The sequence below is a fragment of the Poecile atricapillus genome, chromosome 27, assembly GCF_030490865.1.
Source record: "Poecile atricapillus isolate bPoeAtr1 chromosome 27, bPoeAtr1.hap1, whole genome shotgun sequence".
NCBI lineage: Eukaryota > Metazoa > Chordata > Aves > Passeriformes > Paridae > Poecile > Poecile atricapillus.
The window spans coordinates 3,272,963-3,288,012 of NC_081275.1; the positions used below are offsets into that span (position 1 = coordinate 3,272,963).

Sequence of the window (15,050 nt, forward strand, 5' to 3'; positions counted from 1 at the left end):
CCTGCCCGGACCCTGCCCGAACCCCCGGGCCCTGCCCGAACCCCCCCCCCGAACCCCCGGGCCCTGCGCAAATCCCCCGGGCCCTGCCCGAACCCCCGGGCCCTGCCCGGACCCCCCGGGCCCTGCCCGAACCCCCCGGGCCCTGCCCGAATCCCCGGACCCTGCCCGAACCCCCGGGCCCTCCCCGAACCCCCCCGGGCCCTGCGCAAATCCCCTGGGCCCTGCCCGAATCCCCCCCGAACCCCCGGGCCCTGCCCGAACCCCCGGACCCTGCCCGAACCCCCCCCCGAACCCCCGGGCCCTGCCCGAACCCCCCCGGGCCCTGCCCGAACCCCCCGGGCCCTCCCCGAACCCCCGGGCCCTGCCCGAACCCCCCGGGCCCTCCCCGAACCCCCCGGGCCCTCCCCGGGCCCTGCCCGAACCCCCCCCCGAACCCCCGGGCCCTGCGCAAATCCCCCGGACCCTGCCCGAACCCCCGGGCCCTCCCCGAACTCCCCGGGCCCTCCCCGGACCCCCCGGGCCCCTCCTCGAGCGCGCCCGCACCCAGGAGCTGTCCGGTCCCGTTCCGTCCCGTCCCGTCCGGTCCCGTCCCAGCGCTGTCTCGGAGCAGCCGGGAGCCGGCGCTGCCGGGAGGAGGTGCCGGAGCCCTGTCCTGCTCTCTCCCCGTGGGGCCGGTGAAATCATTGTCATTACGGCTTCGGCCCGGAGCCGTTAAATGGGGTCTCCGGTGCCATTGGAACCCCGGCGCCGTGACTCAGGCCCCGTGTTCAGTGGAGTTGCTCCTGAAATTATCGAGGACACGCTGATCCACTTGGCCACGGAGAATGAGCAGTACCTGAGCGAGTTGCCAGAGCAGGCTGGGTGCTTCAAAGAGACACGGATCGTAGGTGAGACAGCTGCAGCAGCTCCCGGGGCAGCTGACAGCTGTACAGTGAGCTTCGGGAGACTGAAATGAGTGCTGTGCTCTTTGCAGAGTTTATATTCCTTTTGTCTGAAAAATGGCACTTGAACCACTCAACACGGTACCAGGCAGTGGAGTTACTTGAAAGGTAGTAAGAGTCCTAAACACTGAGCACATTTCCCATTCTCTGATGGGGTTATACTGCCCGTGCCCTGTCCCACTCTGTCCCACTCACCCAAACCACACGTGACAAATGTGGGTGTTGAGAGCTTTGTCTCTTCATTCATTTAACCCGAATTATTAGTTCCTTTCTTCCTTTTTCTCAGCAGACAGAACCATTCTCTGAGCAATTATGGGTTTTGTAGGTTTATGATCAAGCAAGTAGAACAGATGTGTGGTGACAGAGGGAACGCTAAAGGCCGTGGCCAGGGCCAGAAGAGCAGCTGGAGCTCTGTCAGGGATCAGATTGTCAACACCTTTGTCCTGCGACTCGTGTCGTGTGTTCAGCTCGCCAGCAAACTCTCTCTGCACTACAGTGTAAGCCTGCTCAGCCTGCCCTTGCTTTAGGAGCGTGGTTAAATCTGCAGTGTATTAATCTCTTAAAAATAGATTTCCTCTTTGAAAGACAGTAGTGATAATAAAATGCCAAGGACACGATATTCCCTTTAGGGCAGGGAGGTTGCTGCTCATCCAGTAACAATTTCCTGGGAAATGTTCCCAGTTCTGGGTGAAAAAAAAAAGTGCAGGAAAATCTTGGCCTGTGGTTGTCAAAAATTGTGTGTCCACAGGGGTTCACACCTGCCTGGGGATGGTTTATTGAGTCGAGGAAAGCTGTAGGAAAGGTCAGAGCTGGATTTCCCATGCCAGCTCAAAGGACAGGCGGGTGAGTGGCAGCCCTGGTGCTTGGCAGGAGGAGAGAGGTAATGGATCACTTTGTTCCCACCAAGAGCCTTATTGCCTAGAAGACATTTTGTCTCTTTTTCCTCTTCAGAGAGTGACCAGTGACACAGCTTTAAAATTTCTGCAATCCTTAAAATACTCCTACACTAAACAGGAATTGCTGGAGTCGGAGCTTGCTGTTTTAAACACTCTGCACTACCAGATCAATGTGTCAACTCCCTTGGCCTACGTGGAATTGCTTCTGGAGGTTCTAGGTATCAGACAGACAGAATGGGAAGGAAGATTTTTATTAGGGTCATAGAGCTGTTGCTGGTCTGAACCAAAATGTCTCATATTACAGATTTTTGCACGTGGAACTGTTCAGATTGTCCAGGGCTTCACTTTCTAGATGAGAATTTTGTCCTTTGTAGAAAGTGATTAATGTTGTTGGACAGCCAGTCATGACTCATTCAGTAAAAGATTAAGTTTAAGGCCCCCAAACCTGGTGCCATTTTCTACAATAATTTCTACCATTTTCTTGGCCCAAGTCTGATGGCCTGAATTTCAGAGTGAAGTTATATTGAGGCCGAGGGACCCTGTGGCATTCAGACAGGGCAGCTGTCCTCAGAATTCTCTCTCCCTTGCAGTACCTAACACTCCCAATTCAGTTTAGTGACCCAAAATGTGGGACTGATGGTGTGATCTCTGGCAGGATACAATGGCTGCTTGCTTCCTGCCAAGCCCTTACACCAGCTGTGTGTGCAGCTGCTGGACTTCTGCTACCTGACCAGGGAGACCATCTACGACACTCTGCTGAAGATTGCCATCGACAACTCCACACCAAGCGAGCTGCAGATGTAAGGGCCTTACCTGACAATGACTTCAAATAACCCTTTGAAATTAAAACCCTTAAAAAAGCTAATAAATAGCAGCATAACTCTCATTATGCCATTTTAGGGGCATGTTTTAAAAAAAAAACTAATTTGAGGGGTATTCATCGTTTCTGAATACACCAGTTCAAAGCAACATGCTTTCCCACAGCTGCTTCACAGGCATGGAAAGCTTTTCACTTGATTAAAACCCAGCCTTGCACTGTCAGTTCCAGCTTCTGGTGTTGGGCTTTGGTTGGCCTGAACAAGCCAACATGTCCTGGGCATTGGCAACTGCAGCAGCAGGTGCTTTTGAACTGCGAGACAGCATTTTACACCTGAACATGCTTTTCCTTCTGCAGAGCCAAGTTTTTAACAGTGAAGGAAGATTTCATGCTCCTGGCTGTTGGAGTCATCAGCACAGGTGTGTTCATCCTGAGCCTCAGGCACTGGGATCAGGTACAGTCGCTGCTGAAGGCGTTGGCTCTACGGGAACAATGCCAAGGTGGTTTATCTGTTTCAGCACAGCAAATGGGGCTGCACTGGGAGTGGCATGAGGGAGGGGACACCTGTCTTTTTAGCAGGAAGCATGTGGGCTTGTGTCAGAGCTGAGGGCATGGGGCAGTTCTGTGTGCAGCGTGGCACTGGTGAGCGTCCTTGCCTTCAGTGCTTCACAGCCAGAACAAAACCCCACAGACAATGTTTCACTGGCAGGCAGAGGAGCCATCTCATGGGACAACTCCCTGTGAAATGTGTCCATGGAGCAGTCACTCTTGTCAATCTGTAAACTCACAGTCTTTAGGTGCTGTATCTTTTCTTTTTTCCAGGTTGTGGAGCATTTAAACTGCATCACTGGCATTACTTCACAAAGTATCCTGGAGTTCTCCTACGCCGTGGTGAAGCGCATAGTGGGCAGCACCACACCTGAGCAGCACCGTAGGAACTGTGGAACCAAATCTGCTGAGGACAGAATTCTGCCTCAGACATAGAACCACCCTGTCCATCCAGTCACTGGCCCAGAGCAGGAACTGTCACACTGCTGACAACAGAACCTCCCCTGTGACACTGCCCAGGCACCCAGCACGGCTCAGGGTTACCTGAATTCTGGAACAGCCCATCAGTCACGTGTTAATTAGCAAGGCTCGTCCTGCTAGGCATCACACCCATGCTCTGGAGAGAGACCCAACAGCACCACAGTGTTCAAAAATGCCCTAAAAGCTTTATTGTAAGAGCTGCATCTTTTAAGTTTTGAATCTAACTTTCCTTTGACCAAAGAGACCTCTCGGAGTAGTTGTGTTTGAGAAGTGCTGCCATGCCTGGTTCTCAGCTGGGACAGGGATTGCTGGCACCAGCTCTCACACCTGCATTACAAATGGGGCTGCACTGTCTCCTCTTGCTGCTTTTATAAACCCCTGTCTCAGCTGCCTGATTGTCCCCTCTGTGCCAGCACCTGGAGCCTGTTTGCTCCTGCCCTCCCACAGCCAGCAGTGACCAGCGCTGTGATGAGGACACTGGGGCCAGTGCTGTGCCTGTCACCACAGCAGTGCCCAGCCTGTGTGTCCTGAGTGCCAGAGCTTTGTGCTGTGGGAGGCACTGCTGGCTGGAAACACCTGGAGTGTGGAATATTTCACTGTTCCCTCACTGCAGCCCTGTGCAGGAACAGGCTGCAGGAGGGATGACAGTGCTGTAATGTTGTTATACACTTGTCAAGTTCAGTAACAAAAAGAAGTGATAATATGACTTAGAAAATACTTTATTTCAAACTGTAGTGCTCTTTAATGACCAGGCAGAGCTCTGGCAGTTTTCCCACATCATTCCCCATGTTTGTAACATTCTGCTTTTCCAGCCTTCCATGAGCTGTAACAGAGCAGCATCAAACTGATGGGTGTTCTGAATTTGACAATGATTTACGTGCATGGCCACAAACCCCAAAAATAAGAGTGTAGAATACATTTAATAGTTGGTTTTATTCTGTTCAGCTCGATGATACAACTTTGCATATTGCTTTTCTATAAACTACATGTAATAATGGTATTTTTATTAAAGTGTCTTGTGGATTTTTGGTATTGTAAACATTTTGTACTGGTTAATATTAAGAGACATCTTAATTTGCTTTTCTCCAACACAATGCAGACACTCCACAGCTGCTAGGCCAAGTTCTGACAACAGCTACTTGTTATAGAATTGGGATGAGACCCAGGCAAGGCCCCATTTCAGGTTAGTTAACATGAATTTTAGTGCTTTTGTCCATTGCTCTTCAGAGTTAAATTGTGTTTTAATTGAGTAAGAGCCACCGCTGCCACCTGTGTCTTCAATCTTTCCTTTCTCCACATCCATCCTGTATCACACACAAGCTTTAATTAGTGCACTCCTACTGCAGACATTTAATCTCAGTATGACATCAAGCAGTAAATTTTAAATCTGACAAGAATGCTGTGCTGTTTTTAAAAGGACTTTAGCAAGTCTCAGGACTCCACCCATGGGGCTGACTTCAAGTTTCAATGAAATTAGCAAACACACATCATAAAGAATTCCAGATGATTTCTGAAAGTCAGGACTGAAACAGCAAGCAGTTCTAGGGGGAGCATAAAGGGCTGAATTTCAGAGTTTTGTGGCAGCACTCACCTGTAAGGCAAACAAAACCGGGTTTCACCTTTTTCCACTTCCTCTTTAAACTGCTGCACACAGTCCAGGAATGCCACCATGGCATGATCAAACTTATTGTCCCAGAAGAACCTCAAGCCTCCAGAGCAGTACAGGGGAAGCTCCTGGAAGAGAGATTTGCATCAGGCACCCCAAGCACGTGTTTTTGATATGGTCACTGCAGCTTTTTAACCTCACATGAGGCTTAAATTTGTCATGGGATGCTGAGGAATGGCTTGTGGCACAGAGCAAGTGTGACTGTGGCTACCATGTGCAGGCCTACATTCCTGACTTCCACCAATCCCAAATCAATCCATCTACCTGCCAATCACCCCAAAGCAGGCCTCTGCCTCTGGCCAGGTGTGTCATTCAACAGTTCTGACACTTTTAACACTGCTGGCAGGCAGCACCAGTGGCCTCATACAGGATGTGGAGTGAGATGTTACCATGCTGGGGCAGTCAGCTTTCCCAGACTCCACATTCACAGAGACCAAGTTTTGTTTCTTGCATCCCCACTGTGACCAGGGCTCTGTCACTCAAGGTCAATGTCCCATTGTTTGTATGGGATCTCTTACCTTGGATTTGTCAGTAAGGGATTCCAAATAGGAGTGGTTGCCAAAGGGGACAAGACGGTATCTGAAAGAAGGAGACAGAATTCACAATCCCCTGAGTCTGCCTGTCTTCCTGGGGGTCACAAATGAACTGTGTGTGGTACTGCACATACCTCTGAAACTTCAGGCCCATTTTGTTGGCCAGGGCATGCAGCAGCAGCACAGTCTGCCCCCAGGCAGCGTTGATCTCGTTCCATTCCACAGGAACGCTGGGGAGACGGCCAAGCCTGAAGTTATTTATTGTGCCAAACTGCCCGCTGTGCCTGTGATAAGGAGAATTATAAATAAGTGTGCTAGGCTGGGAAAAGCTCCTGGCCTGATAACCAAATAGGGGCCATGTCCCAACAGCACAGCACACACAGTGCCACACAGAGGGTTTGTGCCTATTCTTAACTAATGTATGTAAATACCTAACACTTGTTCTCTTTTTGTCATAAAAACACAACAAAAATCCCTAGCCAGCCTCTCTACACTGCCTGCTCTGTAAACCCTAATGCCAGTGTCACTGCTGGCTGGCAGAGGAGTTCCCAAAGTGTTACTGGGATTGGTGAAGGAGTCATTTCCCAGTCCCACAGCCTGGCACACCTTACTCAGCTGCCACTCCTGGGAAGTGGCATTCACTGCTTTGCTGTGAGCTAACTGTGAGCTGGCTTGCACCTTTCCTGTCAAAAGCAGTGACTTAACAGGCTCACACTGCAGATGCCATGAACATGGATATAATATTCCAGTGTCTACATTACCAGATGTGAAAGGTTGCATTGAAGACGTTGGTTTTCTTTAATTTATCCAACTGCATCTGGGCATAGCGCATTTGGTTGTCCACACTTTTCAGCTCATCATCCAGCTCCAGCTGTTGCCTCTTGAACTCACAGTATTCCTTCTGATACCTTTGAGCAAAAGCAAGACAAGAAGTGCTGAGTGCTGGCTTCTACATCAGAGTGACAACCCTGTGGGCCAGTTTGGTCTCGCCACCTTTCCTTCTGCAGAGAGCGAGCCACTGGCATTTGGGCACATTTACAAGATTCTCATGTTACAACTTCATTTATCTGTTGCCTCCAACCCCTGCCACAAGCTGCAGGTGCAGTTCACTCACTGAGCCTCCTCCTGCTCCAGCCGCTCCGCTTCTGCCCTGACTCTCTCAAAGTCCTCAGCCACAATCTTGCGGTTCTTCTCAACATCCTCCAGCTCCTGAATCAGCTGCTCTTCCTCCAGTGCCAGTTCCTTCAGCTCTGTCTGCAGCTTCTCTTTATCATCCTCGTTCATCTGTTCCAGTATCTCCAGACATCTCCTGAAGGAGAGCAACAGGATTACCAACACAGATATCCTGGTAAGCCCTGCACTGTCAGTTCCTTGGCAGCCCCTGCACCTCCTGTCAACCCTGAGCTCTCCACGCTCATGGTGCCTCAAGCTACAGCAGCTCTGTCTTGGGTCATTTCTGGATCACTCACTTGTAGTTCTGGCACTCATTCTCCGTGATGTTGAGCTGTGTGTCCAGCTGGTCCAGCAGAGTGTCAGTGCACTCCTCACACAGGGGGTGATCCACATCCGTCTGCCCAGACATGATGTCAAAGAGGTCGCCAGTGACCTGGAGGAAGGGCTCACATTAGTGCAGGTGAAACCACAGGCAGCTGCCTGCTGGTTTTCAGCAGCTTCAGCTAGCAAAAGTCTTCTTTGCAGGTCAAATATTGATTAAAATAATCTATCTCTGCTCAACTACTCACCAACCAAGCCCCTGGAAGGCAAATGCTAAGGGAAACTTTGCAGTTTAGTTTTGGATGGCATCAGGAAGAGCTGATGCTGTGTTCCCAAGGATCTGAGTTACCAGCTCGTGGCCACTTGCCTTCAGTCTCCGGCTGAGGTTTTCCATCGTGCCACCATCCGAGGCCTCTCCGATCAGCGTGAAACTGTTGGCACTTTCTGTTGACATCATTCTTGGAGAGAATGTTACTGAGATGAGTGCTGGGCGCTGAGGGGAGGCAACTCCAGCACCAACCATAACCTGGGGCTGGGTCAGAGGAAAGGGAGAGCAGGGGCAACCCATTTTGGGGGCTCTGTCAGGTTTGTGGTGACCCCCAGCAGAGGAGCAGTGCCCCAAGGACCGTGCACTTGTGTTCAGGCTGACAGGGAGCCCGGGGGCCCCGGGGCTCCTGCCGGGGACACTCTGGGAGGTGACGGGAGCTATTCAGTGTGAGCCCCTCCACGGGGAGGCTTTCTCAGGCACGGCCGCAGCGTCGGCTCAAGCTGCCCGGAGGGAGAGGCCAGGCTCGGAGCCGGGCCGGGCCTGCCGGGAGTGCAGTACCTGGCTGGCGGGATGAACCTCCGGGACACGCCATCCTGCCGGTTCTCCACAAAGGCTTCCTGGAGGCGAGAAGCATCGTTACCGGAGGGCCCGGGGGAGCCGCCGCCGCGCCCGGCCCCGCCGTACCTCGGTCAGAGCGCTCTCCTCTTCGTGCAGGTCCCCGGGCCTGGCAGGGGCGGCGGTCACCAGGGGGGCTGTGGGAGAGAAGGCGTCAGCCGGGCCCAGGCCTAGGCCCGGGCCCCTGCCCCGGCCCGCCAGCCCAGCGCGCCGCGGTACCGGTGAGCTCCTGGATGGTGAGGCGGTCAAGGACCTTGAAGGAGGTGTCGAGCTTGAGCGGCTGGCAGCAGCGCTGGCACACGAAGCTGACGTGCGCGGTGCCGCCGCCCGCCCGCGCTCCCTCCATCGCGCCGCCCGCGCGCGCCCCGCCATCGCCGCGCGCCGGACGTGACGCAGCTGGGGCGCGGTCCTGGCAGGGCTGCGCGGGCCGCCCGCGCCATTTTCCGTGCGGCCGCCCCGGGCGGCGCTGAGCGGCCAGGACCCGGCGGCGCCTGCGCGCGGGGAGCGTCACGCGGGCGGCGGGCGCGCGCGGCATTGGCGGGCGCGCGGCGTGAGGTCACTTCCGGTGTGGGCCCGGGGAAGCGGAGCGGCCCCCAGACCGGACCCGCCATGGCCTCGCTGCTCAAGGTGGACCCGGAGGTGAAGCTCAAGGTGCGCCCGCTCCGCTGCTTGGCCCGCCCCGCCCGGCCCGGCCCGGCTGGGCTCTGCTGGGCTCTGCTCGGCTCTGCTGCCGCCTCCGCCCCGCCGGCCCGCGCTGAGCTCTGCTGGCGCCGGGGCGGGGCGGGCTTGGGGCCGCCCCACGGTGCCTCCCGGCCGGTCCACCCTGGCCCCCGAGCGCGGCCCGCCCGCCCCGAGGAGCCCGCGGTGTCTCCACCCCAGGCGGGCGGGGATGCGGCCGGGGCCGGGCTCACCGTGCCCGGCAGAGCGCGGCCGCTGCCCGGGGCCGCCCGGTGGTGTTTCCAGCCCGGCGGGAGCTGCGCGGTTTGCAGCTCCCCGGGCAGCTCCCGCTCGGTGTCCGCGGGCTCCTCCCGGTTCCCGTGCTGGGCGGGTCGGTGCGCGGCCTCCCGGGCCCCGCTGCTCGAGAGCGACCCTGACCTGTCCCCGTTTCGTTCTCTAGGTTGACTCCTTCAGGGAGCGCATCACGAGTGAGGTGAGTGTCACAGCCCGTGCAGGAAAGAGGGGTTTTGTTCGTATCTTTCTGACAAACTCCATTGTGGGTTAAACCTGCCCTGGAAGCTTAGCAGCACCCAGGGCATCATTCACCCACTGCAGTGAGGATCCTGAGCCTCGTGGCTCTCTTCTCACCTGGGCTTTGTTTGGTTTTGGCAGCAGGAAGAGCTTCCCTTCTCTTCATTTCCTGCTTACGCACAGATATTTCCCTGGTGTTGTTACCTGCTGGCAGGAGCTGTGTGGCCTTTCACATCACTGTTTGTTTTTTCTTTCTTAGGCTGAAGACCTCGTAGCAAATTTTTTTCCAAAGAAGCTGTTAGAACTCGATGGATTCCTTAAGGTAGGGTGTGCCTTGTGCTCTGTATCCTTTTCCATTTTCAGCTCCATGTTGGAAGTGGTGTGGCAGGTCTCCTCAGGGGTCTTTTCTGTGCACTTTACCTCGTTGCAGGGACACAAGGCAGCAGCTGGGTGCTCACATGCACTGCAGTGCTGTTTGCTCTGGAGGGGTGCTGCCTTTTGCAGTGTTGTGTGATCTCTCACATTTCTTTTTCTCCACAGTGGGCTGTCCCTGGCAGCGCTGGGTGACAGTGACACCCCTGACCATGGCCTGGCACTCCTGGGTGGGGGGGTCACAGCCTATTGCCAGACCTTTTATTGTCATTCATCCTAATTTTACAGTTGGACAAGGGGGATGCCTGAATCTTTTGTCTTCTCATTGTGTTTGGGATGGCAGAATTTATTAGTTCACAATAAAATAACAAATCTGCTTTGTTTTGCAGGAACCCATCCTGAATATTCATGATCTTACTCAGATCCATTCGGACATGAACCTCCCAGTGCCTGACCCAATTCTTCTCACCAACAGCCACGATGGACTGGATGGGGTAAGGTTACTCTCTTGGCTGTGATCCCAGCTTCTGTTAAAACTGCATGGTTTGCTCTGTGCTGGGGTAGGATATTCTTATTTAATAACAGAGATTTTGGAGATTGACCTCTCAAGCCTGGAAAGTCTGCTGGAGGTAACACTGCTCTGCAGTCCTTCCTGGGCATTGAGGAAGAGTGCTTAGAAACCAGGAACATGGCAGGGCCCTTAAGCTTTCCTTTTTGTCCTTTGCAACGCTTTTACAGCTTACGACTAGTTTGTGAGTAAAACATTTTGTATATTTTAGCCAAATATGAAAAAGAGGAAGCTGGAAGACCACGAAGAGACCTTTCAGGGTAAGAATCCCCGAGTTCCTTGTGTTGCTGCCTGTCCCCTGAACTGCTGCACTGAGCCTTGGGGATGCAAATTGTGAGCCCCACTTGCCCTGCCCTGACAGCAGCTGCTGCTCATGCAGGCCAGAGCCTGACCTACAGATGTTTTGATGTGGAGGAGTCAGGTTCCAGCTCTTAGAAGCCTAATTAGTAGGTCTCTGATAGACATAAGTAGTACTTTGCTGGATCTTGGCCTGCTGACAGAGGCAGCTGAACTCTGGTGGCTCTGTGCAGTTCCTCTCTTTGTCTGGAAGAAGATTCCAGGCTTTGGATTAAGCTGAGACAGAAACTTCTTGTACGTGTGCACCCAGGAAAACCCTTTGTGCTCAGCATCCTCGAGCTCTTCAGTCTCATCCTGCTCTGTGTTTTCTCTTTTCCTTCCCTTGTGGTCACTGCTGTCCCGTTTCCCCTTCCCTACAGGTGGCCACAGCCTGGCTCAGTGCCTTTGTGGCCTTGGTGGGAGATGAGTGAGGCTCAGGTGGCCCCTCGGTCCGACCCTGCTGTGGCCGTCCCTGCGAGTCGCTGACGCTGGGGCTTTGTCTCTGCCACAGGTACCAAAGTGTTTGTGATGCCCAATGGGATGCTGAAGAGCAACCAGCAGCTGGTGGACATCATTGAGAAAGTGAAACCAGAAATCAGGCTGCTCATTGAGAAGTGCAATACGGTGGGTGTGAGCCTGGAGTGAGGGGAGGCAGCAGGGTGGTTTTACTCCTGGAGAGGTGGAGCTGTGAAAGGAGCAGGTCCCTCTGTGCTGTGGATGAGGAAAAGCAGGGCTTTGTTCTATCTGACAGGGGCTGGGAGGCAGGTGAAACCCTTGGGGAGCTCTGTTGTTCACCTGAAGGAGAAGGATGTCTGTCACCAGGCCTCATGAGGCTTTGCTTTGCCCATCTTTTGCACAGGCACAGACTCCCAACGAGAGCTCCTGTGGCATGGTGAGGAGAGCTTCCCATGGGAGGCTGGGCCTGTGCTGGCTTTCATGGCATCCCAGCCATGGGAAATGGTCTTGGGAGTGTTATAGGTGCATGAGGGACCTGCAGCAGGTTACCACGAGCTGTGTGACGAACACAGGGTCCTGGGAGGCTTTTGCTGACGTTCCTGAGAGAAGTCATTGTGCAGGTGTTGGCATTGGTCAGTGTCGTGATCTCTCCACTGCAGGTCAAAATGTGGGTGCAGCTTCTCATTCCCAGGATAGAGGATGGGAACAATTTTGGTGTTTCTATTCAGGTAAGGCACTGCTTGGTGGTCCAGGGACTTGTATCTTTGGGATTCCTCTGAATCTTCCAGTTCATGGTGTCCAGCAGCTGCAGTCCTGGGGTTAGATTAGGTTTTAAAACCCAGGCCTGAGCTTGATGTGGTGCTGCTGAGACAGTGCTTCCCGAGCCCTGAAAGCCAGCTGCAGCCTGCTGGAGCTAATGGCTTCCTTGTCTTCCCTGCAGGAAGAAACAGTTGCTGAGCTTCGGACTGTGGAGAGTGAGGCAGCGTCTTACCTGGACCAGATTTCTAGGTAGGGATGCAAGAAGAGACTTCTTTTCTGGGATCTCCTGGGAAAAGGAGTGTGTTTGGGAAAGGTCCCCCAGCTGTTGTTACAGGGCAGCTTGGACCTGAAAATAATCCTGGTGCTGTTTGTCTGAGCTTTAATCTCTCTTTTCCTGCCAGATACTATATCACAAGGGCAAAGTTGGTGTCCAAAATAGCCAAGTACCCTCATGTGGTAAGTCAGCGGGGACATGGAGATTGACGTGGTTACACTGCTGCTTCCTGGGACTCTTTGAGCTGCTTTGTCACTGTCCTTTCTGAGATGAGGGTCCTGAGGGAAGAGGGGGGATCGTACAAGGGTTGAGGGCAGCAAGCTGGAGGTGTGGGGCTCCTCTGTGGAGGGCAGAGTGTGGGAGGCTGGGCTGAGCTCGGCCGCTGAGCCGCGTCTGCTCCCGGCAGGAGGATTATCGCCGCACCGTGACGGAGATCGACGAGAAGGAGTACATTAGTCTGCGCCTCATCATTTCAGAGCTGAGAAATCAATATGTAAGTGAAAACACAGAGCTCACACTGGCTCCTCGTGCAGCAGGAGGGCCCTTGTGATCCTGCTGCTGCTCCTTTCCCCCTGAGCACTCCTGCTGCCTGCTTCCCGCTTTGGCTTCAGCCAGATGAGCCAACTGTTGCTTCTCCACCATCTCCTAGAGATGCAGATGTTTCCAGCGGTGTTCACAGGGTCCTACTCCAAAATATATGTGCCCCCTTTGTAGGAATCTGATCCTAAGCTCTTCTTACAGCACAAGCCAGTCCTAGGGTTTTTGAATAAATGTTTTTGGTATTACATATACTGGCTTCTGTAAGGTCTGGCTGAAGGAAGCCCTTACCTTAACCAGGTGTGTGCTTGCAAGGGCAGTGGTGCTGCTGTGGTAAGCAGTGCTTATGGTGAAAGCTGGATGGCTTCCTGTCTTAGTCTTGTTCTTCCCTTTTGCAGGTCACTTTGCATGACATGATCCTTAAAAACATTGAGAAGATCAAGAGGCCTCGGAGCAGCAATGCTGAGACCCTCTATTAAGTGTCAACGTTTGAACTTGAGAACTGTTCAGTCAACTAAAGACCGTCATTGCCTTGGTTTGTTACGTGACTATCGAGATGGGAAACTGGCTGGAAATAGTATTGCATTCTTAGTTAAACTCTAAAGAAATTCTTGCCTAGTTTTGTGATTGGTTTTGTTCAGGTCTCAGGAGCTCTCCCTCTTCCTCTAGTCACTGGTAGTAGAGGCCATGCTGCACTGGATGCCCCAGAGGCTGCTGCAGCCAGGCAGGGACATTCCTTCATGCCTTGCTTCCTACATGAGTGGGAACAACACTATAGACCAAGCCCTTGTCCTGTCCCATCTCTTGTCTGGTGGCTGCACTGGGGTCTCTGGAACAGGGCAAACAGCCCAGCACGAGGGCAGGCCCAGCAGTGCCACAGCAGGGAAGCTCTCTCCCCACTGCTGGCTGTGGCCAGGCCCCTCTGCCACCAGCTCTGCACTGACCAGGGACCCTGCCCCTTGGCAGCTGTGCTCTGGTGCCACTGAGCCATCTGCACTCCCTTTCTGGCTCTCTCCTGGCTCAGCAGAGCCTGCCACACAGGTCTCTGCCTCACCACTTCTGTCTGGATCAGTGCAGAGCATGAGGCAAATGCTTGGAACTGGAGCTGGTGCTGTCCTGGCTGTCATGAGCTCAGGTGGCTTCTGCCATTTGACTAGAGCCACTTTCTTGGCTAAAACCAATGTTCTTTCACATACGTCCCAGTTGCCCCTTCAGCATGGGTTGCTTTTGCCTGGGCTGAGGGAAGGGAGGGGCTGGAGATCTGATGCTAAACTCCTAAAATATCTCTGCATGTGATCAGACTGAGTCCCCTTGTCCCTGGCAGTGCTCCCTGGTGCCTCGGCAGAGCAGGCTGGCTGCCACAGCTGGTGCTTGACGGTGAGGGTGGCTGATACCCACCTGGTACCTTGCAGACCTTGCAGTCTTTCCCCTGCAAAGGGCACACTCTGTGCCTCGTGACTCCTCCAAGCTGCCAGAACATTTCGTGGTCCATTACAAACCCCTTTGGAAATGACTGGTTGTATTGCGTCAGTTTTTGTGTGTGGCAAGTGGGCCCATAACGCTGCAGGCTTCAAAATTTTCTTATTTATAGTATTTCTACTTAAGTCCCCTAATCAGGGAACATTAAATCATTTGTTTCAGGAACCTCGCTGTTTCCCAGGTCTCGCTGTTACACCTGTATATTCTTATTGTGCAGTAGCCTTAAGAGTTGTGTTAATCTCATTGTAACAACAGTGACAAATGAAATGGACTCTCTTCCCTTATTTTTTTTACTTTGTTTTCAGTTTTTTTTTTTTCTCTGCTTCCACATCTAAGAGCCATGTTGTCTCTTGCTGGTTTCCCAGGGATTTGCCCAGAGTGTGGCGGGCTGCTGGCCCTTGCTATAGACTCTTCTGTTGTTGTTTGTAGTAAGTCAACTCTTAGTCTTCCCGCTAATAAATATTCAGTAACAAACCAACTGCGTTGAGCTGCTGTCTGGGAGCAGCACTTCCCCTTGTGTTTCTTTGTATTGATTCCTTTTAATTTGTTCAGCTTTCGTTGCGAGATGAACGTATGTAAACTTTTACCATGTCAAGAAATTAAAATAAGGTACTTGGAATTCTTTCAAGGCAGCCCCCTGTGTGTGATGCTGGGCTCTTAGGCCATGCAGTTTTAGTGTCCAGTTCTGGTTCTGCCTTCCTCACATTCAGTTGGTCCTTACTTTCATTCTCCTCATTTCTCTTTTTGGCTATGTTATAAACTAGTCTGCTGTGTAGGTTGTTTCTGTTCAGTATGCCTCACATTGGGCATGATTTTGCTCAT

At 53.1% G+C, this 15,050-nt stretch overlaps 3 protein-coding genes across 6 annotated transcripts; 2 read left to right on the top strand and 1 right to left on the bottom strand.

Moving 5' to 3' along the window:
• Positions 1–490: 490 nt before the first annotated feature.
• CNTD1 (cyclin N-terminal domain containing 1) lies at positions 491–4,683 on the top strand. 3 transcript variants are annotated; one of them, XM_058857910.1, is made up of 7 exons: positions 491–887; positions 974–1,049; positions 1,228–1,438; positions 1,893–2,055; positions 2,493–2,637; positions 3,012–3,108; positions 3,477–4,683. In XM_058857910.1, the coding sequence occupies exons 1-7, from the start codon at positions 716–718 to the stop codon at positions 3,636–3,638; spliced, it is 1,026 nt and encodes a 341-aa protein (XP_058713893.1). In that variant the 5' UTR covers positions 491–715; the 3' UTR covers positions 3,639–4,683. The 3 variants fall into 3 exon arrangements, with proteins under 3 accessions (XP_058713893.1, XP_058713895.1, XP_058713894.1); XM_058857912.1 differs by having other exon boundaries at positions 3,012–3,073; XM_058857911.1 differs by having other exon boundaries at positions 1,267–1,438.
• Positions 4,600–8,870, bottom strand: BECN1 (beclin 1). 2 transcript variants are annotated; one of them, XM_058857897.1, is made up of 11 exons: positions 8,513–8,870; positions 8,329–8,396; positions 8,203–8,261; positions 7,744–7,834; positions 7,352–7,488; positions 6,997–7,191; positions 6,644–6,790; positions 6,017–6,166; positions 5,868–5,928; positions 5,275–5,417; positions 4,600–4,987 (listed from the first exon to the last, which is right to left on the bottom strand). In XM_058857897.1, the coding sequence occupies exons 1-11, from the start codon at positions 8,868–8,870 to the stop codon at positions 4,819–4,821; spliced, it is 1,578 nt and encodes a 525-aa protein (XP_058713880.1). In that variant the 3' UTR covers positions 4,600–4,818. The 2 variants fall into 2 exon arrangements, with proteins under 2 accessions (XP_058713880.1, XP_058713881.1); XM_058857898.1 differs by having other exon boundaries at positions 8,479–8,794.
• On the top strand, positions 8,810–14,702 carry PSME3 (proteasome activator subunit 3). Its single transcript, XM_058857914.1, has 11 exons — positions 8,810–8,910; positions 9,377–9,409; positions 9,707–9,769; positions 10,209–10,313; positions 10,599–10,647; positions 11,235–11,347; positions 11,839–11,907; positions 12,120–12,187; positions 12,340–12,394; positions 12,619–12,705; positions 13,148–14,702. The coding sequence occupies exons 1-11, from the start codon at positions 8,869–8,871 to the stop codon at positions 13,226–13,228; spliced, it is 765 nt and encodes a 254-aa protein (XP_058713897.1). The 5' UTR covers positions 8,810–8,868; the 3' UTR covers positions 13,229–14,702.
• Positions 14,703–15,050: the final 348 nt, after the last annotated feature.

Bases quoted from the DNA above. Each gene is read 5' to 3' on its own strand.
- PSME3 (XM_058857914.1), top strand. From the start codon at position 8,869: ATGGCCTCGCTGCTCAAGGTGGACCCGGAGGTGAAGCTCAAG. The intron at 8,911-9,376 runs GTGCGCCCGCTC...TTCGTTCTCTAG, and splicing joins ACCCGGAGGTGAAGCTCAAG to GTTGACTCCTTCAGGGAGCG. The intron at 12,706-13,147 runs GTAAGTGAAAAC...TCCCTTTTGCAG, and splicing joins CAGAGCTGAGAAATCAATAT to GTCACTTTGCATGACATGAT.
- CNTD1 (XM_058857910.1), top strand. From the start codon at position 716: ATGGGGTCTCCGGTGCCATTGGAACCCCGGCGCCGTGACTCAGGCCCC. The intron at 2,056-2,492 runs GTATCAGACAGA...GATCTCTGGCAG, and splicing joins ATTGCTTCTGGAGGTTCTAG to GATACAATGGCTGCTTGCTT. The intron at 3,109-3,476 runs GTACAGTCGCTG...TCTTTTTTCCAG, and splicing joins GCCTCAGGCACTGGGATCAG to GTTGTGGAGCATTTAAACTG.
- BECN1 (XM_058857897.1), bottom strand. From the start codon at position 8,870: ATGGCGGGTCCGGTCTGGGGGCCGCTCCGCTTCCCCGGGCCCACACCG. The intron at 7,835-8,202 runs GTACTGCACTCC...ATTCTCTCCAAG, and splicing joins AGGTTCATCCCGCCAGCCAG to AATGATGTCAACAGAAAGTG. The intron at 5,418-5,867 runs GTAAGAGATCCC...TCTCTCTTCCAG, and splicing joins CCCTTACTGACAAATCCAAG to GAGCTTCCCCTGTACTGCTC.